The sequence below is a fragment of the Heloderma suspectum genome, chromosome 2 (genome assembly GCF_057233095.1).
Source record: "Heloderma suspectum isolate Gila_16-S chromosome 2, 16-S_ref, whole genome shotgun sequence".
NCBI classification, from domain to species: Eukaryota; Metazoa; Chordata; class Lepidosauria; order Squamata; family Helodermatidae; genus Heloderma; species Heloderma suspectum.
This window is the reverse complement of record NC_139459.1, coordinates 170,557,904-170,584,524: the sequence shown is the minus strand read 5'-3', so window position 1 is coordinate 170,584,524 and position 26,621 is coordinate 170,557,904. Positions and strand designations below refer to the sequence as shown.

General features: G+C 45.4%; 2 protein-coding genes across 3 annotated transcripts; one reads left to right on the top strand and one right to left on the bottom strand.

The window, feature by feature from the left end:
* Nucleotides 1-1,202: 1,202 nt before the first annotated feature.
* On the top strand, nt 1,203-6,645 carry LOC146353215 (uncharacterized). 2 transcript variants are annotated; one of them, XM_084835975.1, is made up of 5 exons: nt 1,203-1,290; nt 1,650-1,772; nt 2,700-2,820; nt 5,836-5,974; nt 6,111-6,645. In XM_084835975.1, the coding sequence occupies exons 2-5, from the start codon at nt 1,655-1,657 to the stop codon at nt 6,402-6,404; spliced, it is 672 nt and encodes a 223-aa protein (XP_084692101.1). In that variant the 5' UTR covers nt 1,203-1,290; nt 1,650-1,654; the 3' UTR covers nt 6,405-6,645. The 2 variants fall into 2 exon arrangements, with proteins under 2 accessions (XP_084692101.1, XP_084692100.1); XM_084835974.1 differs by lacking the exon at nt 1,203-1,290 and having other exon boundaries at nt 1,530-1,772.
* Nucleotides 6,646-6,783: 138 nt separating this feature from the next.
* LOC146353214 (emerin-like) lies at nt 6,784-22,598 on the bottom strand. The gene is made up of 9 exons (XM_084835973.1): nt 22,524-22,598; nt 13,961-14,050; nt 12,044-12,136; nt 11,876-11,956; nt 11,516-11,599; nt 10,558-10,638; nt 9,747-9,850; nt 9,584-9,636; nt 6,784-7,454 (listed from the first exon to the last, which is right to left on the bottom strand). Exons 2-9 carry the CDS (start codon nt 14,040-14,042, stop codon nt 7,187-7,189), a joined length of 846 nt encoding a protein of 281 aa, XP_084692099.1. The 5' UTR covers nt 14,043-14,050; nt 22,524-22,598; the 3' UTR covers nt 6,784-7,186.
* Between the last annotated feature and the right edge of the window lie 4,023 nt (nt 22,599-26,621).

Here is a 26,621-nt window from a genome sequence, read left to right as displayed (position 1 = left end):
TCTTGCCTTTGGGTTAGAAATTGGGGTTGGGGAGGGCAACTGATGATCCAGTTGCTGATCACTGTAATAGCTAACAAAGTGCTTTATAATTACCTTGCATTCTCATTTTTCCAGAGAGCTGTTTGTTTCCAGTTTAGAAGAAAAGATTTGCTTTGATAAATGCTGGAGCTTAGAAATAAAACTAAGGCTGCAATCCCACACCCACCTTGGCGTGAAGTCTCACTGAATGCAGTAGGACTTTGAATAAATATAAGCAAGCCGTGAGCCCATGCCAAACTCACAACAATACTGCCTATCTTCCCCCACCCTGGCATATACTGAACCTCAAATTACAAGAAGGCAAATTGAAATTTTATTCTGAAGATTTCATATCGGAGGCTTTTGTATTGCTTCTTGCCAATTTTTCTTTTGCAAAATAACAAACTATAAAGGAGGTTTGCACAACTTGTGAACTGGGGAGCCCAGCAGCACACCAGCAACTTAATAAACCCCATTTTGTTGGGGTTTATTAATGGCTAAACTTCACTTAATGGCTGGAATGTTGTGTTTAGCAGGCCTGCTCTAGAGAAGCTTTGGGCACGAATTGAGGCTGGATAAAAGGCACCATTCTGGAAAAACAACCATGGGAGCCAGTGCAGCGATCAGAGTGTTGGACTGGGACTCTGGAGATCTGGGTTCTAGCCCCACTCAGCTATGAAGCTCACTGGATGACTTCGGGCCCGCCACTGACTCTCAGCCTAACCTACCTCACAGGGTTGTGAGGAAAAAATGGAGAGGAGGAGGACCATGTAAGTCACCTTGGGCTCCTTGGAGGAAAAAGTGGAATATAAATGGAATTAATTATTCTGGATTTAAGCTTTCCAGCTTCAGTGAGCCTTACCCTTCTAGAAGCAGTCAGTGTTTTGCCCTTATCTATGCCTGACAGGACTGGTTCACATGCACATACATCGTGAAGATCTCCACATAAATTTGTACAAAGCAGGAATCTGATGGATATTTATTTAGCTCTTGCCCAGAGGTGGTCAGAAGGTACATAGATCTCTGAGTTGCAGAAGTTTGGCAAGGGTTTCTGACTCCTGTTAGTTTAGCAACATCAAAATGACTTTTTCCACCTAAATTTGGCTGCTGAAATGAAGAGAGCTTGCAGCAACCATGAGTGGACCTTTGGGTGAAAGAACTGTAAGCTCAGCCAAGTTCTGGTACTGAAAAACAAATCCTTGACTCAGACTGTGTTCAGAAGTTTTTTCGTTTGAACAGTTCTGCTCAGAGTTCAATGTGCCTCACTCCCAGGTATGTGTGTTAAGGATTATAACCTAAGTGAATGTCTTTTGCTGTGGACTCTAGTTGGTGGATCTTTTGGTTCTGGTTAAAAAAATAAAGCAGATCTGGCAATCCTGAAGTCTGCCCTCCCTTTCTCTATCCCATGACGGTAAAGTCTCAGTGGATCAACCCTTCCTCAGGAGCCTTGGCTCTGTCTCTGCTCTGTAGCCTCAAGTGGGATCCAGTTTCCCTCTTGCTCTCTTCATGCTCCCCCTGGTGCATACTGGAGGTGGCAAACCAGAGAAAAGCAGCATTGAAGGCAATTAGCTGCTTGTAATTGTTTCATCCTGTTGGGATGGCCACATCTGGGCCACACGATCTCTTCATAGGGGAGATGGGCACTAAGGAGCCTCCAAACCTCCATTTGCCTGGACCTTGGTTGGGACGGAGAGGCGGTGTGACATGGCATCAGGACACAGCAGGCAACTGGATACGGCGGCTTGAAGCAGCAGGTGAGAGCAACCTGCTGTAGGTTGGTGGTGTTGATGCTGATGAGGAGGGATTGAGCTGAGCTGATGGGGTAAGCCGATGCTAAACGTGCAGCTGCTAACAAATTAATGGATATTTTAGGCTGGAATCATTCAATCATTTTTAAAGAGCATTGAAATTGCTTGAGGGTAGTTTAAGAAAGGCTTAATTTCCAGTGGCATTGTGTTCAAACATTTATTTTCTTCCCACTGTCACCTTTAGCCAAACAAGTTTCTTAAACGTTACAAAAACCTGCTTAGCAGAAGTGAAAGCAAGATGAACGTATACATCCTCTTTCAAGCTACCTTCAACTCTCCTGGGGGTGAAAAGCCACCATCACCTGTCTCCAGCCTTAGTTAGCGAGGAGCCAATTTCAGTCAGTGAGCGCTAAAGACACTTTTAAAAATAATTTTTAGGTTATTGTGTTTCTGATGTGCTGCTGAACTAGGAAATGAAAAATAAAAGATTAAATATGGCTTTCCCTTCTAACCATCAGTAGTAGTTCTGTTTAAGAAATGGAAAGGTATCATACAGCACTGTTTCAAAAGGACACCATCACACCAATATTGAGGTTTTAGTAATATGGATATTTTAATTTAATATATCAGTTAGACAGACCAGTCTGAGTATGGGGAGGAGGTTACCCTAAAACTCACCCACTCCATTTCATCTCCCACCCATGAACACTCACCCCCATTTCCTCTCCCTCATTAGGATTTCACATGAGCTCTGGCTTTAGGCCAAAGCTCAAATCCTGGCTTTACATCCCCCACCCCACGGCAAGGGACCCAAACTCTACGGTGAGTGCCAATTGAGGGCTGTGTGTGCCACTTTCCAAAAAGAGCTAGAAATGAGCCTCCTACTGCCACAACTGTGGTGATTCTCATCCCCCTCTTCCCCCTTCCTTCTAGCTGCCACACGCTCAGAAACCACTGAGTCCTGGCCTGCCAACTCTTCGCAGGTCACAAACCCCAGCAAAGCGTCTTGGAACCAGCAACAGCTGCATCGAGAGTTATTGTTCACGCATCGCAAGTATGCCTCGAAACTCTGGCCTACTATTGCTATTGCTTAAAATATGCCAGCTAATGCTAGAAAAACCCCTACCACTCCATCTAGAAATGCACGGTTGAATGAAATGTGGGCTATGTTTTTTGTTTTGTTTTTTTAATATATTTTTATTTATTTTATCTTTATAAATGAAATAAACAATACCAAAATTACCAACAACCTGATCAGTGTTTGTGATGAATAAACATGTGGTTTACAAAGAGTACATTTTACAATATGTGTATTTAAAAAAAATATTGGAAGCTTCACAGAAGTCCCATTGATTTCAATGGACCTTACTCTCACAAAAGTGTGTATAGGATTGAAGTCTCAGTAACCAAAGCATTATGGCAAGTCTCATGTATATTATTACTACTATAGTGCTGGTGCCTGAATGTATGTATATTGACTTCTATTTTTCTATCAGCTTTTTAACTTTTGTCTTTTTTCTTGTGTTTTCTTTCTTGTGCAGTTCAGATAGGTTAGGAATGGGTTCAGCAGAGAAAGGAGTCAGTAGCTACTGCTGAAAAGTCGGTCAACTGTTAGACTGTGTAAATATGGTGTGTGTGTGTGAGAGAGAGAGAGAGAGAGAGTAATATATGAGAGAAAATGGAGTAGTGTTAGAGAATTAAGCAGAAACGGACATGGAGAAATGGTGCGTGTGTGTACACACACATTTCATTTTGTAAATAATATAGCACTAATAAATGCGTACACACACATTTCATTTTGTAAATAATATAGCACTAATAAATGCGTACACACACATTTCATTTTGTAAATAATATAGCACTAATAAATGCGTACACACACATTTCATTTTGTAAATAATATAGCACTAATTCCACAACGTGTCTTATATGTCCCTAACTACATCTGCAAGTGCTCTAGTTATGACTGCCCAGTTCCACTCTCGCCAAGCAATTCCCACCCACGCTGGACTCGGAGGGAACAGATACACTCTCCTCTCCCTCCCTCCCACCTGCCTTGGCGTAAGGGTTTGAATAATCATCATCCTGCCGGCCAGTTCTCTCCGTAACTTGACTCACATCCCCAGCCCCTGAGTCAGGGTGGGTGTCGCCTTTCTTTCCCCTGCTGGCCCCCAGCCAGGCCTCGCTTGATCAGGGAGCTGGTTTTTCAGGCCTCGCTGGCTGGCCTAGTTCTCCAGGCCAGGCAGGGCTGCTTTGCACAAGTCTGTCCCATTCCCCTGTGCAGCGGTGGTGGAGGTCTACCCTTTACGTTAAAAAGGAGCTCGTGAGCAAAACCCAGGCCTTCTCTCCGCCATCTTACCTACTTCCCTGCTCTAAACACTGGGTCTTCTTCCAACCCTGCTCTGATATAATTTAAAGCAATGGAGTGCAGTGAGGTAAATGGGGGAGGGGGGCAGGTTTTATCCCCCCCTCCGTGTGTTCCACTTCATGTAAAACCACGTTTCTGTTCTACATTGTAAACTAAGCACATATGTGAGAAACCCTTATTCTTGATAAACTAGTTTCCCATGTGGAGATATTTTTGTACGAAGGAGCATTCCAGCATCTGAGATGCACCAGCCAGGCTCCAGCTTTGGGGTAGGGGGCTGGCTAGTCTGCCCTCAGTGCCCACTGACACTTGGGCTCCTGGCCACAGAAGCACCACCACCGGGGAGCAGGGGCGGAGAGGAGTGGTGTGCACTGGAGGACAGTCAAAGTGGCAGCCCCAGCAGGCCGTAGCAAAAGGCCCAGTATGCTGGGTGCCAAGACCAGGTTTGGAAACCCGACCTACCCAGGTTGACTACCTCAGTGTAAACTAGGCAGAGCTGAGCACCCATGGGAGGGGAAAAGGGATCATACTTAAAATTAGTTGTTCCTTGCTACATGCATGCGCTCCAAACCCAAATATTTAAATTTATAAATTTATTTACTCAGAAATCTTGCTTTTTTCAGTGGCATTTATTCCCAAGTATTAAAATATAAGATTTGGAGTCCTAAGCATGTGTTCGTAACAATGCCAGCATGTCAGATTTCCCCACAACCTTTTTCACCATGTACATGATGTACTGAATGGCAGACCTAAATCCATTGCCATGGAAGGCTTAGAGGACACGTGAGTCAGGAAGCTAGACAATAACTTTATTGTCTCTCATTTTAAGAACAGAACAGCAACAGGAAACACCACCATACAACTGTGCCCAGCGCCATCTAGTGACTAAACTATATAATTACACTATCCACATTTGTGATTTAATCCCATGGAATTGAACCATGGGGTGCTAGGACCCCTGCTCTAATTTTAAAAGAATGGCACAGAGATTCCCTATTTGTTAAAACGTCTAAACTAGAAATAGGCAGGGGCTTGTTTCTTCCTGTTGCACTGGGGTGGGCTGGGAGGACAACTCTTACGGTCTTCTGCCAAGGAACCTTGGGAATTGCAGTTTTGAGAGTCAGACACATGTTCTATATAGCATCATCACTGTAGTGGGACTTTACTGAGTAACATACGAACATTCAGGTTCCAGTCCTGAGGAGTTCACAATCTAAAATGGGCTGGTGCAACAGTTACACCATTAGGCAAACTGAGCCGGGTGGCTTAAGGAAGATGTTGGCAACCATTAAAGGGGAGCAGAAGTCGCCAGTTTTAAATAATATATATTGGGGGGTGGGTAGGCACCCGATAATACTGTGGGGACAATTGCTACTTTGGATTTTCCGCCTCAGGACAGCCCAGATTATATTTGTATCTCGCCCTTTCTGTGGGGAGCTCAGAGTGACATACCATCTTTGCAACAATATTGTGACTAGATTAAGCATGCCATCACACCACCCGTTGATTTTCTGAAGATTCTTGGAGGACTTGCATTGAGTTCTATCCTCTTAGGCCTGTAGTGTAGACAGGACCTGAATTTCTTGTTTGCCTTAGTGAAGGTGGGACGAGTGGTTGTTTGTCACAAGCGCTAGAAAACCGGCATGCTGAGGGTGGGAAGGGACCATTACTGCTGTATTGTTTTAATCTCCCTCCTCTCAGAGGCCTGAACCTTCGTTCCAAGCCAGAGCTGCTGCAGGTTCTAGAGCATCGGAACCGGCGCCGAGATGGGACAGAAGGTGACTTGGAACAATCACCCCTGGAGCAGGAGCTCCTGCGCTGGCAGCAGAGACGGGAACAGGTAAGGCTCAGGCAGCTACTGGGGCGTTCATGATATAGCCCCCCTTTTTTCTGGTTCTCAGCAATTGTTGTGGGGGGGTGCCTTGCACATGGACTCTTCAGAGATGCTTCAGATGAATATCCTTTTTTGTCTGCAGCATCAGCAGCAGGAAGCAACACGTGATACTGTTGGGAACCAGCCAGAGTTCATCCAGGTCCGGGAAAACCTACGAAGGACGCGCCACTCACGAGATCCCCCACCCCAACGTGCAGCTCCTTCCCCAATACCCAGCCCCTTCCTGCGCCCTCAACTCACCAACAGACAGCCCTCGAGGGTTCCAGCCGCACGCTCTGCTGTGGTCCCTCAGGCTGAAAGCCCACAGTGTCAGGGTTCCCTAGAAGCCTCCGGACTCCCTTCAACGCCATCTCAGTGTCCCCTTGCCAATACATGACCTTCCCACACTGACAACATGCACTCAACTCAACTACAGACACACCTGTTCCAGATCTGGGGAGGGAACTCCAGAGGAACCTGAAGTTCCAGTATTCCCTGTTGTAATCCATTGGGCCCACTCCACTCCCAAGAGCTGGGATAACCTAAAAGGGAAGGGGACGGGGGGCGGTGGTGGTGATGTCTGATTTGGGTCCCATTTCTCCCCCTCGCTGGTCTGTCAGAAAATAAAAAACCGCGTAAATAGTAAGGCTTACTCTTGGCTTCTTGTTACCTGCAGAGAAAGACTTCTGCTATTCAGTCAGAAAGAAGGAAGGGTAGGGGAACACTGCATAGAGTGATAGCCCAGATTGAGGTTAAATGACGGAACAGACACATCCTTTAAAAAACAAAATGGTGGGGTTTATTACAGATTTTATACATTTCTATGCTTTTTAAAAAGGCATTGATATGCTACATTTGTCCCCTCCCGTCTTTCTCTTCCCCCCTCATGAGAAAAAAACCACCCATGACCCTGATTATAAAGCACAAGCTAGAAAACAGCAGATAAAAATGCCCAACATTAACTGATTTAAGGGATGGATGGACTGAAATTTGAGGAGAGGGGTGGAGAGCTGCCACAATTCAGGGAAGTTGGTAGGAACCCCTCCATCCCAGGCCACATTACACCACTTCACTTTTGGTTTACAAAGAAACAAGAAGGCACTTAGTGAAGAACCTATATAAACTTTCCAGGCTCTTGAGGAGTCAGCTTAGGGATAAGATATGCTCAAGGTCGAAGCCTCACTGCTTAAGATACTTCACAAAGGGGTTGTCGTCAGCACCGCCCTGCAGGAAATAGTAAATAAAGGCCAGAAAGCCAGCCAGCAGCACGAAGAGCAGGAGCTGGGGCCAGAGTGGTAGGTAACGCTTGGTTCCCTCATTGCTACCCGTAGCATTTTCCGCTGCTTGGGCCTGGCGCTCAGGATGGATGGCACGGCGGGGTTCCACCCCCAGAGAGGACGAGCCAGGGGATTTCCGATAGAAGATGCTCTGGTAGGAACTGCTGTCCCTGCAAAGGTAATTCCAAAGTAGAAAGGTAATTCCAGATATAACCATCTCCCACTAGAGGCCACTGCGATTCCCACCCCGCCCTATGCCCTACATAAAATTAAGCCTCCCTAATACAGTCCACATCTGAACCTAGCCTTGTGTTGTTTCTTTAATTCCATTTGCTAGCAGAAAGGCTAGTACTTCAGTATCACAACACCAGCACACCCCCAATTCTCCAAAGTCCTACAACTCCCAGTTTTTGCCCACTTAAGTGCAGCTCCTGAAGATGACGCTGCCCTATTTGTTTTCACTTGAAGATGCTAACTTCTGCAAGGAGCTGGCTGACTGGCCAGTGTAGGCTTTCTTCACACGGAGCTCTCATCCTGCGATTGAGATTGCTTCTTCACGGACGTTTGCGGGCTCTTTACATGTTGCTGGGACCCTCCAGGGTGTCTCTTGCACTAAATGCCCTTTGTTCCATTTTTAAATAGATCGCAGGTAATGAGCTATCAAATTACCCCATTGTGTTCCGCCTGAGTTCCCTCCTTGAAAAGAGGAAAAGTGGCAAGAAGAGGAGTGAGATCAATGAAAAATAATGGAAGACTCAGATACGGGGAGAAGGAGGTAGAAAGGGGAGGGGGGAAAGGAAGTGGATGAAAAAGGGAGTCGTTGTGATCTTGCATTTAAAACGGAAGCAGAAAGCCGCATTTCAAATGCAGGATTTTAGGCTGGTGTAGAGATGCCCCTTGTCTCAAGCTGGGGTGTGTCCCTCCTTTCTGCTCCTTCTGCCTTATCTTCCCTTCACTGTACCCAGCCTGAGAGGAAGCTTTCTGTAGTTTCCTGGTAGTTGCAAGATGTGCCCCCATGGCTAGGCTGAACCAGAAGTGGTTAGTGAGTGCTGATATTCTTTTTAAGCTGTACCACTGAGAAAACAGACTGCGGAGGGGGGGTATTAAGCGGACCACAGCGTAGTAATAGAACTAACCTCTCCTACTAATTAACGTGAGCCACAAAATGCACTGCTTAACGACAGAGTTGCATGGTAAAGCCGTTGACCAGCTCCAGTTCATTTTAGTGGAGCTTATGTAGGGGAACTTCCTGCAGTGAATTGTGCCCCAAGGATCCTTAATGGTGAGAACCAGCATAGCATACTGGCCAAGAGCCTGAGAGCTCTGAATCAGGAAGCCCTTGGTTCGGCTTTCACATCTGCCACAGACTCACCAGATGGCCTTAGGCAAGCCACTTTCTCTCAGCCTCATGCCCACCCCAATGCCAGCCATCATCTCCAATATGGGCATAATAATGCTGGCCTACCTCACAAGGTTGTTGTAAGGATTATAAGGGATAAATGTATGTGAGGTGCTTTCACCACTTGAAAGTGCCATATGAATGCTTATCATTATTATCACAGTGCTCAAAATCCACTACCTGAACTGGCAGCCTTACCTTAGGGTGTTGAACCTCAAGCCCAGAGGCCAAACTGGGCCCTCTGGGGGTCCCAATCCAGCCCTTTGGGGTTCACCAGATGGCCATGTGTCCTTCGCCACATCACCAGGTGGTTCCTGCTTTTCCCTCCTGCCCCCTGATTGTTTGGTGGTTTCCCAGCTTTCGCGTGTTTTTCCCATTCTCAAAGATTAAAATGCCTCTCCAAAGATGTACTGTAGGTGCTGGCAGTAAGAGCTTTAAGCTTAAATATGCCTGCATCTTTTGTATTTTGGCCCTGCCCCTTTTTAGCTTTGGCCCCGCCTACCACTGGCATGCATCCCCTGAGAGTGCCTCCAAAATGGAATTCAGCCCTCAGGCTGAAAGAGGTTCTGTGCCCCTGCCTTAGCAACAAAGCCAGGGTTACCTCTGGCAGGTCTGAACCCATGTCTATTTGCCCACTGGCTAGCCAGCCCTTGGACCACCTTTAGATTTCTCACTGGAATTATTTTTGTATCCAGAAACCAGTGGCAACCCTAAGAACTACCCTGAGCACCAACCCTTAGGAAAGCCATCTCCTGCTGGGGAAGAAGTGTCTATTTATTTCAAAGGTGGGGGAAAAAAATTCTTTAGATGTGGTATCCAGTATGGGCCTGGCAACCTGCTCCACCATCAGCTCTCAGGAATATTCTTTCGTGTTAACACCTTCGCATTGTTCCTGCTCACCTCTTGGCTGGCACATCCTTCTGGCCAGAACTGTAAGGGTACGGCTCTGCAATCTGAAAGGAAAAACAGGTGCCTGTCAGCACAGGGCAGTGATGGGGGGAACCTCTCCTGCGGGGTCTGAATGCAACCCTGCCTTCATATCTCTATGGACGTGAGAACTTACGGGTTGGCGGGCACTCACTGCCCCTGGAGGGGTGCCACTGCTGAAGGACGACACATAGCGACGGTGGAAAGATGTGGAACCCTCAGAAGAATTGACTCTCCAGTCTGGATTGAAAGAGGTTGTTTATTGTGGTTGTATTGTTATATTGTGGTTTTAATGTTCTATATATTTTAAATTGTTTTATTGTGTGTTTGGTTTTAATTTTTGTGAACCGCCCAGAGACCTTCGGCTATTGGGCGGTATAGAAATGAAATAAATAAATAAATAAATAAATAAGTAAGTAAGTAAGTAAGTAAGAGGGAAAGCTATTAGGGTTTCACGCAGTGCACAGTTAAACTATGGAACTCACTACCACAGAATGTAGTGATGGCCGTCAATTTGGATGGCTTTGAAAGGGGGTTGGACAAATTCCTGGAGGAGAAGGCTATCAATGGCTGCTAGTCTTGATGGCTCTGTACTGCCTCCAGTACCAGAGGCAGCGAGTCCATGTACACCAGTTATTGGAGAACATGGGTGAGAGGGTGCTGTTGCACTCATGCCTTGCTTGTGGGTTCCTTGTGTACAGCTGGTTGGCCACTGTGTGAACAGAGTCCTGGACTAGATGGACCCTTGGTCTGATCCAGCAGGGCTCTTCTTATGTTCTTAAGGCTGGAATGGTCTAGAGCAGCCTTCCCCAACCTGGTGCCCTCAGATGTGTCGGACTACAACTCCCAGCATGCTCTGGAGTATATTGCTCTAGAGTACACTGTTATAGCTCTATCCTATGGAGACCTTCACAATCCCATGGTTAAGAGTCTCCATTCAGTTCTACCTTCTGGCTCGTATGTGGATCGTTCTTCGTGGTGGGTCAAACCATAATTATGGCCCAGGTAGGACTTGGTGGGGCTGGGATCTAGGGAAGCAGAGAAAAAAGAGTGAAACATATTTAGCAAATAGTTTTCTTCTTTCTGATCATTATTTTAAATGTAGTACGTTTCTAGCCCTTATGACTTTGGGAACATGATGAGGGGGACGGTGCAAAGCAGGCAATGTCTGAAAAAGGTTCAGGACCTTCATGGCAATTTGCCCGCCCCTTCCGGCCATCAGTCATATTTTCCTATTGGTCCTAGCTTATGACTACAATTACATATACTGCATTTCCACCAGAAGAACAGAATTTGGTACTGGGAGCAAAATTCAACTTCCCAGTAATTCCAGCTTTTATTAAAATAAAAAGCAAGCTTCTAGCTGTTATGACTGCAGAAAGCAAGTTTGAATGTGTGAATGCATCAATATCTGGTGAAATCTCAGATGCAGAGCAGAATTGTTGTGGGAATGGGATTCAGTATCCTGCATCACTCTGCCCCTCTTTCTCTAACCAGTAAAAACAGAACAAATTGTAGAAAATAATAATATAGACGCAAATAGATCTAGACAGCAATTCTATGGCCCCAAAACAGAGTCTGGGGGGGCAGCATAGGATACTTTGGATTCTTGGATCTGAGATCGGAGACACCACTACAACCTCGGACCTAGGAGTCTGAGCTCCCCGCCAATCTCCCCCACACAGCCAACGTGGAGAGAACCAAATTGGTTGCCTCTCCGAGGTCGCAAAGGCATTTCACGTGACACACAAAAGAACAGTGAAACATACCTTCTCCCAAAATAAATATCCCCTGCCCCTTATGGTCCACCCCATGCCCCAGCACTACCACCCCCCCATGTCCCACAACCCCCTTCCTTTCTGCCAAAGACTACACACACACACACACACACACACACACACCTACCTTCATTTCCATACTCAGAGTAGTATTCCTCCTTTCTTGGAGAGTCATAGTTTTCTCTTAAGTAAGTCCTTGTGGAGCCAAGAGCTGGGAGGGGCAGAATGAATTCGAGGGTTTGGTTGCTGGAAATTATCCTTTCTTTCCCCCCAAAGCGCTAAACAAATAACAATGCACACACCACTGCCCTGCTCCAGCCTTCCCCTTGCCATGCGCCTCTGTTCAGACCTGACAGAGCTGCCCTTCTTGCTCCTCAGATCTCTCCAAAACATCCTTTCAATGCCTCTTTATTCTTAACTTATTTCCCTGTTTCCCCCCCTTGCCCCAGCAATTCAATACAGGAGTTCTCTCTAAAACGTCTCTCACCTTCTCGCCCGTAGCTGAGGTTTTCCCTGCTCTGTGGACTCACAAAGGTCTCCCGTGTGTAGCTTTCACTGCTGCTTGGCTCTATGTAGGCAAAAACACACAGCCAGAAGGGATGTTAGTGTGTGACAGGGTACGAACGGTACCCTATTTGTGCCAGATTCTTCTCACCTGTGTAGGACACTGATCCTCCAGGTGAAGGGAGCTGCGTCCGTTCTGTTTCATATTCATAGACTTTCTTTTCATAAAGTTTCCGGGTTGATCCTGGAGGATGGAATCCAGGCTGGAGGTTAAATCCAGGCTTACAGCACTATGGTCCCCCAATCCTTTCCACGAGCCATTCACCCTTCTGTCAATTACTAAGGCACCTCCCTTCGCAACCCCAGCTACACTCACCTGCCCTGCTTCTTTCAAGCGTTTGTCACCTTCCAATGGGCGACCTCACCTCACAACCTTCTCTACCCACCCTTTGCTGCTCTAGGATCATGGAAATCTTTGGTGAAAGCATGCCAAGTGCCTCATTCATCCAGCAAGTCCAGCAGCCCAAGATGTGGCTGGTTATTTCAAACTAATACGCAGTTCCGCACATTTGCAGCTCCAAGTTGCGTGTGCAATCCTCCTTTTTGACCTCAGAATCTCCTAATGCCCCTTCTCCTCTCTGGGCCAAGCTAGACACAATGGAGGTAGCCACGTTTGCTCTTGAGGCATTTTCCTCAATCACCTTTCCAGCAGTAATTAAAAGGAGTACTTGGTTGGGGGAGATGACTTCTCCCCCATCTTATCTCCCCACGCTCCATCACTTGAGACACTTTTCTCCACAGCCTGGCTCACCTCCTGTATCAGAGGTGGACTGGGAGGAAACTATTGGAGGCGAGGAAGTGCAAGGAGGTAAGGCATGGATCAGGGAGGGTTCATCTTCTCTTACCCACTTGTTCCTGTTGCTATTAAAGGCAGTCTCCCACCATTATACTTCATATGTGAATTAGTGAATGGGCCTGGCTTCGCATAGACTGAAATATCCCTTAGTTTGATGCAGTGAAGCCTTCAAGCAAACTTACACAGCTGTCAAAGTTGGACACATCTGAGCAAAGCCACATCCGCAGGCACTCCCAGACAGATCCCTGCCATGGTGCTCCCCTACAGCCCACTGAGGGAGGGGTCAGTTCACTCCATTCCCTGAGTAGGGCCCTGCCCCACAGCAGGAGGGAGGAGGCAGACACAGAACTCTGTCCCTTGGCCTTCTAAACTCCCCTGGCTTCAAACTGCATGGACTGCAAACCTCTGTGCTGGATAGGGAAGACTTCCCTTAGTGGCCAAAGATGTTACTGCAAGCTTCAACCACATCGACACACATAAATAAATTCATTAATGGAGCAATCCTATGTTCCCTAGACAGTTTCTGGGGGAACATGGGATTGTTTGGTTTCCTGGCTCTGAGCTTGTAGACAGGCCTCCGAGCTGGGAGTCAGGAAACCACGCACCCAGCCCCCTCCCCTACCCCCTCATATCTGGCACGGAGAGAACTGCACTGGCTACCTGTCTGCACTTGCAAAACAGAGTGCGGAGATGCGGAAAAGGAGGTGGGGAGTGGGGAGGAGACTGGGGTGGCTGTGTCACACTCTTTCCTACGGCCATCCCAGCCTCCTTCCCTTCCTCTCCGAGGTGCTGCTGGTAGACAGGTGAAATCACCCTTCTAGCAGAAATGCAGGGCAGGCTGGAGCACAGAGGCCAAGATTGCCTCTGTGCTGCTCCTGCTCTGCGTGGAATTCCTGTCAGCCTCCGAGTTTGGAGGCTGATGGGAATTCCAATAGGATTGTGCCCTAATGCATTTAAAATACAAAATAACCCCAAGGTGCACACTCCTAGGGTCTCCTTAGTATGCATGCCAAGTTTCAGGTGTTTACATTTCACAGTCTTGGAGCTATGGCGCTGACAGGCGCGCGCGCGCACACACACACACACACACATTCTCTTTCAATTATAGATTGTCATCCTGGTTTCTGTCCTGTCCTCCTGCCTTCCCCTTTCTAAACACCAAATGGATGGCTACTTGCTTCCCCTGATAGAGCCAGATGTCATAGTCCATACCAACAACAGGGCCGTGTGGGATGCAGTATTCCTTCAGACGAGCAATAAGTTCTTTATCTGTCAAACCTTTATACTCATCCATAGCGCTACCTAGAAAATGCAGTGAGGAGGGTGGGAGAAATAGTTACAGCCAGTGTTCCTTGTGGCACAACCTTAATAGCAAGCAAGCAAACAGATATTAACATACATTTTAAAAATAAATAAACAAATCCATAAGTCTCACAGACCACAACACCAGCAACTAAAACAAATGACCTTGAAAGCAATTGAAAGCTGGTGACCAGCGAGACCGCCTAAAAGTTCCTTGCAAAATGATTTCAGTAGCAGGTGATTTCACCATAGTGAAATGGGCAAAATAAAATCAGGCCCTCACCAAACCAGCTGTATATGGAAGAAAGAAGTGAGGTGGGAAAACAAAAACAGAGTCTGCCACTGCAATCCTACTGGGCAGTAAATCCCACAGAACCCATTGCTAAGATCGCTCCTGCACATCCCATTGCAAGGAGAAGGGAGTGTGAGGAGAGTGTGGCAGGGGAAAGGGCTAGGGCAAAATATACAAAACAAAAATGCTTTCGGCTCCATTGTCCCTAATAGAGCCTTTCACAAGAAAGGAAGGCTGGCCCTAAAGGCAACATTGCCTTATCAAGAGCCTATACGCTTACTTGCTCTAAACTGGCAAGTGATCATGAATGGGTTAGGCAGCGGATACCATTCAACTCAAAGCAGTTTGTTGACATGGCAATAACTACACATGGGTTGCTGTAGTCTATAAAGTGGCATATAATTTCCCCGCCCATTGGTGGGAAAGGACTGCCCTCTCCCTACTCTTGCCGATTATTTTTTTTCACAAGGAAATCTGTACAGCAGCTTGAAAAGGTGTTCTAAGAATTCAGATTCATAATCTCTTTGCAGATAAGAGCCAATATATTAAACAGAGACTTTGGGTTCCTGGGACTCCTGTCACTGGTTACAATATTTCTTATTTGAATGTTAGAAGCTATGTTAACAGGCTACTGTATTAGTAAATGGAGGCCATCGCTACATCTTCACTACCACAAGATGTGGTGATGGCCACCAATTTGGATGGCTTTAAAAGGGGGTTAGACAAATTCCTGGAGGAGAAGGCTATTGATGGCTATATGCTACTTTCAGTGTCAGAGGCAGTGAGCCTATGTACACCAGTTGCTGGGGAACATGACGGGGAAGGTGCTCTTGCACTCCTGTCCTGTTTGTTGATAGCTGGTTGGCCGCTGTGTGAACAGAACACTGGACTAGATGGACCCTTGGTCTGATCCAGCATGGCTCTTCTTATGTTCTTAACCTGCCTTGTTGCACAACCCCAGTTCAGCAGTTTGTTTTGCTGGAGGCTTCCACTGCAACATTTTCCAGTGGGTGGAGGAGTAGCCATGTTATTCTGTTGCAGCACAGTCTTGTGGCACCCTAAATTTGAGGACAACACAAGCATCCTGGCATTGGTGAGCTAATTAACACCTGCTGTGGGATAAAAACTTATTATCGCAATTCAGGCATAGATGAGAGAATTGAACATCCTGATAAGTTGCAATTCAGTGGTTTCATGCTAGAGTCTCTGTTGGAAGCTGGAACTCTCTTTGAAGCTCTGAATCAAGATAAAGGGTTTTATGCCACTACAGGTGTTAATTACCTTGTGGTTGTGTTACAAATACTGTTCTGTGAAAGGCTACTGTACTTATTTCACAGAGGTTTAAGTTTTAACTAATACTGTCACAGTTTGTATTGTTTGCGTTTTATTTCCCTCTGACCTCACTGCTTATATTTTTCCCTGTGCACCTATGGTTGTGTCCAGTGCTGTCATTCCGCTGACTGAAGCAGTTTCATCAATGCAGCTGGAATAGGGCGATTCCCCCTCTGCAGCCCCTTGCACACCCTCAAAATCTGCTCCAGAGGGCTAGGAAATCTTCTGGAGCAGATTTTCAGGCAGCACAGAGGGCAACAGAAGGGAAGAGACAGGGAGAAAGTCCCATCATACTAGCAGACATCCAGTAGCTTGACACTGGATTTAACTGAATGCGTATATTTACCTGCCAATTTAGGATAATATTTAATGCTTCTGATACAATTTACTCTAGTCCATGAAAGCTTATTCCATATTTAAATGTCTTAGTCTTTAAGGTACCACAAGACTCTTTGTTGCTTTTGCTGGATCGTCACTTTGAAAAAGGAATGGGTTCACAGGCCAGATTACTATGACCCACCCCACATATGGCCTGTTGCAAAGTCTTCTTACTACATTTGCCACTCAGCTACACTGTTAAATCAGGAAGCCAGCTTTAGCTAAGTTACCATTGATTGGTGACCCTCTATTTTATATGGTATACCGCATAGTCAGGGAGATTTTCCACATTCTGAGGCTATTTGAGGGGAATTTGTCTGCACGAGTGTGTTTTATGGGCTTTTTTAACCTGCTGAATCCAAATCTATCTTTTCCTAAGGTATCTTCTTTAGCATTGTCCCTAAAATTGTGAACTGCTGAGAGATTTTATTATATTTAGCGGTATGCAAACGTTACAAATAAATAAAACCAAGGGTGCCAGCCAAGATGGCTTACGCCAGCTTCTTAACAACATACACTTGCCCTAGGAGCCATGCTGTTTAAAACCAATTTTGATGAAATATTGAGGGCAAGCTAATATTAGGCCTAACATCTATGCCAAAGGTTTTTAGATGGCTAAATTAGAATATTACAAAATGGTGGCCAGTTGAAAATAATTTTGGGCAACAACTCAAAACCTGTCTAAAATATGGCATGAAATCAAGTGTATTAGTAGAACATTAAGGCTGCAATCCTGTACCCAATCACCTGAGAGTAAACCTCACTGAATGCCACGGAACATACTTCTGGGTAGACATGTATAAGATTGTGCAGTAAACGATGCATAATTTGGTGTATAAATGATGCTGAGAAAATGGAAATTTAAAAATCCAAAACGGCTGCCAAAATCACATCTCAATTGAAACTGAAATATATGCACCATTTTTTAAGTCAGGACAACCATGAAAGGTTCACAACTACAGAAAAAGCACCCAATATTACCTACGGACAACTCCTTATGACTTCCGGTTGTTTTTGTATCTGTTTATATCGGCATGTTAAATATTTCTATTGAAGTTATAGAAGAGGCAAAATAAAATTCAATTATTTACTGAAGTTTAAACAGCTATTTGCTGGAATCTAAACAGGCAAAATAAAAAACTGGAGGTACATTATGGGTGCACAAAAATGGGCAGAGGAGAAAACTGCACTTTAAGGAAAACCTATAAACTGCTGTATTAGGTGAACTTTTAAAAATGCGATCAGCTTATGGCTTTCACCACAGTGCAAGATTTCATGAAGCTGAGACACAAATGGCAGGGCTATAAATTGGATAGGGGGTCTACCCAGGTAGGCCAGGCCCTGCTGCAGATGTTTACCCTGAGCATGTGGGAAGCAGAAAGAGCCGCACAATAGTGGGGTGGGGCTAAAGGTGTGGTCCCACAGCCCCTTTGTACTTGCATTGTTCCTTCACATGAATAATACCTGCACAGGGCTACAGTCTTTGCTTTACTCTGATTAGAATGTTTGAGCGTTATCATCTGGTTAAACAATTCTGGTAGAGAACCCGGAATTCCGCATCAGCATTACCTGGAGCTTGTCTGACAGTGAATTCTCCTTCATAAAGGTCTGCAGCCAGTGGTTTCAGAAATCTTGTTGTGTTCACCTTATGGACTTGCCCCTTACAGCTTCCTTTGCTTTATCAATATTAACTGCCACCGTACCTTTGACAATATTCCTTAATTGGGAGTTGCCTTCAAACGTAGATCCTTCTGTGGTAATTCAACAATGTTGTTGAGTCCTTTATATCACACTGTTCCCTAGTACTAGTAGTTTCCTTGTGGTGTTCGCTGGTCCCATACCATATCTTTGTTATATTCTCAACTGAAACATTAATTTCAGAACAAGTTGGATGTGACTGCACCCGTAATGACTGCCACATTTCTGTCATGCTACCACCCCTTGTCAAATGTCAGTCTCCAAATTTTTCAAACCAAGTGATAGACTGTGGTAGGAACTGTGTTATCTGCTCCAAAAGGTTTCTTAGACCTCTACCCTCCATAATGCAATCAAATCATCAAAATTATCATCGTCTTAGTATGAAACCTTTCAAGGGTCAGTACAATACTTAAAAGTTCACATTCAGTAGCTGCTGTGTTCACATTCTTCTAACAAGGGGCTAATCAAACATATGAATAGGTGTAAAAATACTTGTTGCCTGACCAGTGATAAATATTAAAGTTAACAAAATACAATGCTTATAGCAAAAGACAAAGCTTGAAATACAGCAGCTTAATGGTTTTCCCTTCAATTGTACTTTTCACGTGTTTGCATCACTTGTTTCGCTCATAGGATATCTCCAGTTTTTCGTTTTGCTGGTTTAGGTTCTAATAAAATCTCAAGGGAATAAACAGTTGCTTGACTTCTGTGAAATTGTCATGGAATCCTACTATTTTGCCTCTACTATAACTTCAACAGAAATATTTTGCATGCCGATATATATGCAGTTATTAAAACAAGTGGAAGTCATAAAGAATTGTTTTAAGGCAGCCTTCCCCAACCTGTTCCCTCCAAATATGTTGGACTACAGCTCCCATCATCCCTAGCCAGCATGGCAACTGGCTTGGCTATCTGGAGAAGATGGAAGTTGTTGTCCAACACATCTTGGAGGCACCAGGTTGGAAATGGCTGTTCTAAGGTAATATCAGGTGCAGTTCCTGTAGTTGTAAACCTTTCATTGTTCTGATTACACAACGATGCCTATTTCCCCATTTTAATGGAGATATAATTATTTTGGCAGCCATTTTTATTTATAAATTTCCATTTTCTCAGCATCACAGAACACTGGTTTATATAACAAACTGTGTCATTTAATGCCCTTCTACAACTATTTGTAGCCAACTAACAGACCACCTTACCTGTCTCCTGAGAAACCTGTACGAGGGTCAAGAAGAAACAGTAAGAACCGGACATGGAACAACCGATTGGTTCAAAATTGGGAAAGGAGTACGACAAGGCTACATATTGTCGCCTTGCTTATTTAACTTATATGCAGAGTACATCATGAGAAACGCCAGGTTGGATGAATCACAGGTCGGAATTAAGATTGCCGGGAGAATTCTCAACAACCTCAGATACGCAGACGATACCACCCTAATGGCAGAAAGCGAAGAGGATCTAAAGAGCCTCTTGTTGAGGGTGAAAGTGGAGAGTGCAAAAGCTGGTTTGAAACTCAACATTCAAAAAACTAAGATCATGGCATCTGGCCCCATCACTTCCTGGCATATAGAAGGGGAAGAAATGGCAGCAGTGACAGATTTTATTTTCTTGGGCTCCAAGATCACTCCAGACAGTGACTGTAGCCATGGAATTAAAAGACGCTTGCTCCTTGGGAGGAAAGCTATGGCAAACCTAGACAGCATAGTAAGAAGCAGAGACATCACCTTGCCGACAAAGATTCGTATAATCAAAGCTATGGTTTTCCCAGTAGCAACGTATGGCTGTGAGAGCTGGACTATAAGGAAGGCTGAGTGCCGAAACTGATGCTTTCGAACTGTGGTGCTGGAGAAGACTCTTACGAGTCCCCTGGCCTGCAAGGAGGTCAAATCAGTCCATCCTAAAGGAAATCAACCCTGACTGCTCATTGGAAGGACAGATACTGAAGCTGAAGCTCAAATATTTTGACCACCTAATGCAAAGAAAAAACTATCTGGAAAAGACCCTGATGCTGGGAAAGATTGAAGGCAAAAGGAGAAGGGGATGGCAGAGGATGAGATGGCTAGATAGCATCACCGATGCGATGAATATGAACTTGAGCACATGCTGGGAGAGAGCGGAGGACAGGAAGGCCTGGCGTGCTATGGTCCACGGGGTCACAAAGAGTTGGACACGACTTAACGACTGAACAACAACAAACACACTTCGTTTCATAACATTTGCACAGATTTTGCATTGTTACTCAAAATGATTTTCAGTTGACTGCCATTTTGTAATTTTTCAACTTAGGCTTCTAAAAACAGTCAGGATAGATGGTTGGCCTAACATTAGTTTACAATCATTTCATCAAAGTTGGTTAAATAGTGTAAGTCCAAGGTCAAGTATATGCTGTTAAGGACTTGGTTTCTGTCTTTGGTTTTAAGATCAACGCTAAAGTGAATCACTTAGGTACAGATAGATTTGGATTCAGCAGGTCAAAAAAAACATCATGCAACCTAATTCCCCTCAAGTAACTTCAAAACTCGGGAAACCTCCCTGATTATGAGGATTAGGCTATACCAACACAAAAAGAAATTCATAAACGCTAGCTGTGTGTTTTTCGCGTACAACTGAGTTGTAGGATTCATACTGCAAAGGACTGTGCTACAGTGTCAAAATGGGTCATCTTGTACTACATCATTCTTTGTTTTGAGGCGTAACACATCTTGAAAGGCACCCCTTCCAGGTTTGGAAAATATTTAAAACTCCTAGCTTCCAGCATCAATTTTTAGGCACCACTGTTGCACAAGATACAGCAAAGATGTAACTGTGCTTTATCCAATCGTTTTTCCTAATCAAATATTTTCGTTCAATTACTTTTGACTATTGGAAAACACTTTTGAAATATTTCTACATCATGTAAAATTAACATGGCATTTTGAAAAAAATTGTCTAAATACAAGTCAAATAAACATATTAAATCAGATCTTAATCTGGACACTTTCCCAATTCAACATTTTCCAGAAAAAACACATAACTGAAAACAAGGTACCCAATTTTTACTGCACCCATCTGAATGTGCCTGAAATTATATTTGAGAGGATCAAGTTGTACCTCTTTGAAGGACAAATGCTTTTGCTAAGATTTAAAATTATATGCAAGTGGAGGCCTGAATTAAATACTCATATTTGGTTTGTCCCAGATGGATGGGTGTGTCTTTTGACTCTCTGCTGAATTTCCCCCTTCTGCCCTTGTTAGTCCATCCCCCAGGCACAATAGGGGATCCCATACCCAGGTAAGCCTTCTTTCAACATGGCACTCTCTGAGGTGGGTAAATATATGATGCACATTTCTCACATTATTGTGGACATTTTTATTTATTTTACATTATTTTTAGGCCGCTTTTAAGGGTAAAACTTTTTCAAGGCAGCATACAGAATAAAAACCATACAAAAATATATACTCAGGAAATATATATACAATAAAATACCACAAAAACATGAAATCTGTAGTTGCAATTGGGCATTTTCCAGTGCTTAATAAACAAAGATTAGAATAACATTTTTTAAATGACTGTAAAACAATTTATGCAGGGTTATGTATTGGACAACCTATAAACAAAGAAAAGTCCCTTTTCAAATGCGGCAGCAGCTAAAATGTCAGGAGGTAACAAAGATGACATTAGCTTTATGAATCAACAACACCACCACACAAGTTTGAACTGGAATAAGCTGCATGCAGACAAACCCTTGGTTAACCTATCCTACAAATTATACATGTTTGCCTTGAACTGAAATGTGATTGTATCTATAGCACCAAGGAATGCGGGAAGCAGGGTCCATGCAGAAGTTTGTGTGTGTACTAGGGTCTCACAATCGCATGATGGGTAGGTAGCTCTGAGGTAGGAGAGGGTCAACGAGAACAAAAACATACTTCCTGGGAAAAAGAACGCTTTTGTGCATGTCTGATAGGGACCTGGGAACTAGTTACCAACTTGAGACTCTTTCCAAGGAAAAACGTCTGTCTAGGCTCCAGTCCTAAAAGGGCCCCTAATCCTCTTGCAGAAATGCAAATACAGAAGGGAGGCTGGCAGAGGGAGGAGCAGAAAGTTGACAGCTGCCAAGTTTTCAAAAGGAACTTAAGGGACGCTTCACTTGGCTTTGCCTAGGGAAGGAGGTCGAAACCGCAAGAGATATGCCTAAGACAGCACAATTAGAGAAGAGGGGAAAGGCAGGCAGGCCTTACAGGCCATTTAATAAGGAGAGGGGGAGACCCTAAACATGTCACAGTTGCCCACTCTGGAAAAAGAGCGAAACTACACAGCACGCTGCTAGACATGTGGTCCATGCCATGGCTTAAAATGTAGCCCCAATGTGGGTGATGACTTTAGTTGCCCGATTTGGCTCAGAGGCCTTCAAATGCTGAGCCTTCCTTTACTCAAACTACAGGACTGACTCCCCCCCCCCCCAATCAAATACGGATGTAGTCAATTACTTTTCTTTTTGTCCATAGATTTCGTTTTTGTTTTCTTGTATCCTTCCAACCACACCATAGGCAGAAAGGAAGTAGGACGAAAGACCTCGCTAGGACGAGGCAATGGGGGAAATCTGCTTCGGGAAACGAAAGGGATTTTGGAGGGTGGGGGAGTGAATACCCTACAACGCAGACTGAGAAAAAGTGGCCATGGGAGGTGGGGGCGGAGGCGCAGAGGATGCCTCCAAGCGAAGGGGGGCACCCCAGAAGGAGCGGAGGGCTTGGAGGAGGGGGGAAACAGGGAAGGGGGAATTTACTTCCTACCTGCTATTCCGGGCGCGCTGGGCTGGACACCATAAGGGAAGGCAGCACCATAAGGGAAGTGACTCAGGCTGCGGGGAGGGCCGGGGCGTTGGGATCACAGACCTACACGCCCTCCTCCTCCTCCTCCGGACCCCGCCCGGGTTCGGGGCGTGCCTCATTTCCTCGCTCGCTCTGTATGGGCCGTTTGTCTTCGGCCTGTTTCAAACTTGTCTTCTTGGCAAAGCGACTTAACAAAGCGCCGCCGCCCCGCTGGAACGAGAGGCTGATCCAGGCGGGAGCAGAATGTCCTAGATCGGCCCGAAAGGAGCCGCCTATGATCTCCATCCCATCGCTGCCGCCGCCTGGCGCGCAGCCTTGCCCCTTCGCCCTATTTCTGCAAATACCGCCCCCACCACCACCACCCCGGATTGTCGTATGCCCAGCCAGATACGCACGTAGCCCCCGCGCGTATGCATGCCTACTCTGATGCAAGCCTCACCGAGCCCACCGGAACTCACTTGGTGTTTACTGCCATGTAAATGTGCGTAATTCTTTTAAAAGTGCCCGTGATTACTCGGGAAACCAGGTTTTGCTAACTACAGTGGGACAAACTCCCCGGTGCACCATGAAGTTGCACCCAGAGCGATAGAAGAGTGGAGTTCTTTTTTCTGCTCTATTTCCCACGCTTATTGGAAGGGATTCGCTTGTTACTTGTGGGAACAGAATCGGAGGATAGAAGTTATTCCGGTTTAATGAATCCAAAAGGTCCTTGAGTATGCATGTGGTGTAGAAGAAAACGTAGCATTTCAACTGCCGTAAGTCGTTTCCCTGTCAACGCTATCCTTTACATGTCTACACAAAGGTAAATTCCATTGAATTCAATAGGGGTTACTCCCAAGTAAGTGGGTATAGGATTGCAGCCTCGGCTGAGGCAATTAAATGTTTCTTGAACGTGTGCAATGACCTGCACGTATTCTGATTAGGTAAAGGGGATGGGTTTGGAGGTAGTAGCCAGTTTCAGATCCATGCGTGCTCATATACAGGGTGTCGGCTATTTGTTCTATCTAACAAAGGAGTGCATACATTTTGTGAAATTACTACTTAACCTACCTCACAGGGTTGTTGTGAGGAGTCTCAAGCATTTTGTACGAAAAGGTCTACAGAAATGCAGTCATACCAATACTACATATATATATTCATTTATACATATTTGAATTCACCACCAATAGGATTTAAAAGCACTTGATGATGCAATCCTATGCCTGTTTAGGCAGAGAAGAAGTCCTACAACTCCCAGCATGCCCCAGCCAGCATGCTGGCTGAGGAATGCTGGGAGTTGTAGGACTTCTCTACCTAAACATGCATAGGATTGTGCCCTTAACTGTGGCTGAATCATGCCATATGGTAGGCACCTGACAAATGTGCTGAGAAGTAAGTCCCACTGATATCAGTGGGGCTTACTCCCAAGTAAACATGCACATGATTGCAGCCTGAATCTTACAACTTCATTAATGTGTATTGAATCTTGATTTTCTGAAAATGGGATTGAAGTGTTGTGTATTGCTAAGAAAAGTTACATATGGAAAAAGCTTAAATGTGTGAATGTGCTTTCTAGGATGCAGGAAAAATATAACGTGTGAAGTCACCATTTTAATTTTGTTGTTGTCATGGAAAGTATGGCCAACTATCCCCACCCCCCTCTCATTTCTCTCACACACATATTTAACCTATTATCAGTATCAGAGGCTGTCCAAAGGATATTTGAGTCCTGAAAAATGAATTGACACCTTTCTACCTAATTACAATGGGGCAGAACCCCCATCCCTTTCCCAGGAAGCTCTTGCATTTGTGGCTCATGTTCACATCAGTGGGATTTGTGCTGGAGAACATATCAAGTCATGGCAAAGCTGCTTCTGCCACATAAAAAAAGAAGGCAGAGATTCTACCAAATTTAGAGCTCAATATCCATAGCCACTTGAAGACAAGCGAATCTGTTCATCCCCGGGCTGCGGAATGTGTGGCTGTCCAGATGTTATTGAGTTGCAGCTACCATCAGCCCTAATCAGCATAGCCAATGGTAAGGGATGATGGGAGTTGTAGGCCAAAACATCTAGAAGGTCACAAGTTGCACAGTCCTGAGCAATATCTTCTTTAATTTTTATTCTAGAGTAGGCACAGCCCCTTAATCCATATTAGGATGCTAGAGTGGGGGGTAGGGGGGCTTTTAAGATCTGGATCAGGGGCTTTGCACCTACTGTAAAGTAAAAAATGGGGAGGGGGGAGATGTAGCTGCTAGATAGTGAATTAAAGTAGTATCATTTTTGGCCCTTAGATTTTGAGGGACTTTGAAGGCAAACAGGATTCCAATTTTGTAACTGTGGGTGAAGTATTGAGAACACCTAAATGAATCTTGGCTATTGATGGTATCGTCAAGGAATGGGACTGGATTTGATTATTCATTTAGAGCAGGGATGGTGAACATGTGGCCCACCCCATGCCACTCATGCCCAAATTAACATTAGGACAGTGATGGTCATCGCTAATTTTACAATTAAGGGCGCACTCCTATCGGGATAGGCGACCGCCTATCCAATGCAGGGCAGGAGAAGCGTGGAGGGGATCGTTCCCTCTGTGCTTCTCCTGCCCTGCATTTGCAGCTAAACAGCTGATTTTGGCTGTTTAGCCATGGGAAGGCAGAGTGGGGTAGGCAGCCTTCCCCGCTCCGGAATGTCCCCAGAACGCCCCGTTTTGGCTGCTCCACGCTCCTCTTCCGAGCGCAGGGCTGTTCCGAGCTGCCTGCAGCTAGACAGCCATAGGATATGTGGTTTTCCAGGAACCAACCTCGGAGCCCGCACTCCAAGGTCGGTTCCCGGAGAACTGACCTTCCCCCACTTCCGCACTGCCTCGCAGGCAGGGCAGAACAGCTCCGTGCTCAGAAGAGGAGTACGGAGCGGCCAAAATGGGATGTTCCAGGGCGGGGAAGGCAGAAGTGCCAGTACGACACATCCTCTGTGTCATCCGGCAGCCTCCTCCCCAGCTTCGTCTTCCCACAGCGAGACAGCCAAAATCAGCTCTCTAGCCACAAATGCAGGGCAGGAGAAGTGATTGCACCCTAAATGGATTAAAAAGGCATCCCTGAGTAATCAGGCAACCATTTCTTTAAAAGTTAAGTATTTAAAATTAAAACATTTCTAAAAACAGCAGATGATGGGCACCATCTTAGAAGAGGCTCAAGTGAGACCTGCAATAAAATGCTGTGTGTACTATCAGCACTCCTTCACACTGAGCTTTTATCCTGCAACTGAGATTGCTCCTTCACAGACGTTTGCAGGCTCTTTACCTGATGTGGTGACCCTCCAGGGCATCTCTTGCACTAAATGCCCTTTGTTCCGTTTCTAAATAGATCGCAGATGCTGAGCAATCAAATTACCCCATTGTGTTTCGCTTGAGTTCCCTCTGTGAAAAGAGGAAAACTGGCAAGAAGAGGAGCGAGAACCATGAAAGCTAATGGAAGACTCAGCTACAGGGAGAATCATAGAATAGTAGGGTTGGAAGGGGCCTACGAGGCCATCGAGTCCAACCCCCTGCTCAATGCAGGAATCCAAGTCAGAGCATCCCTGACAGGTGGCTGTCCAGCCTCGTCTTGAATGCCTCCAGTGTGGGAGAGCCCACCACCTCCCTAGGTCATTGGCTCCATTGTTGTATTGCTGTAACAGTCAGGAAGTTTTTCCTGATGTTCAGCCGGAATCTGGCTTCCTGTCACTTGAGCCCATTATTCTGTGTCCTGCACTCTGGGATGACCAAGAAGAGATCCTGGCCTTCCTCTCTGTGACAGCTTTTCAAGTACTTGGAGAGCGCTATCATATCTCCCCTCAGTCTTCTCTTCTCAAGGCTAAACAGGCCCAGTTCTTTCAGTCTCTCCTCAAAGGGCTTTGTTTCCAGTCCCCTGATCATCTTTGTTGCCAACTCCTCTGAACCCTCTCCAGTTTGTCTGCATCCTTCTTAAAGTGTGGTGCCCAGAACTGGACACAGTACTCCAGATGAGGCTTAACCAGTGCTGAGTAGAGGGGAACTAGTACTTCCCGGAATTTGGTAGCTATGCTTCTATTAATGCAGCCC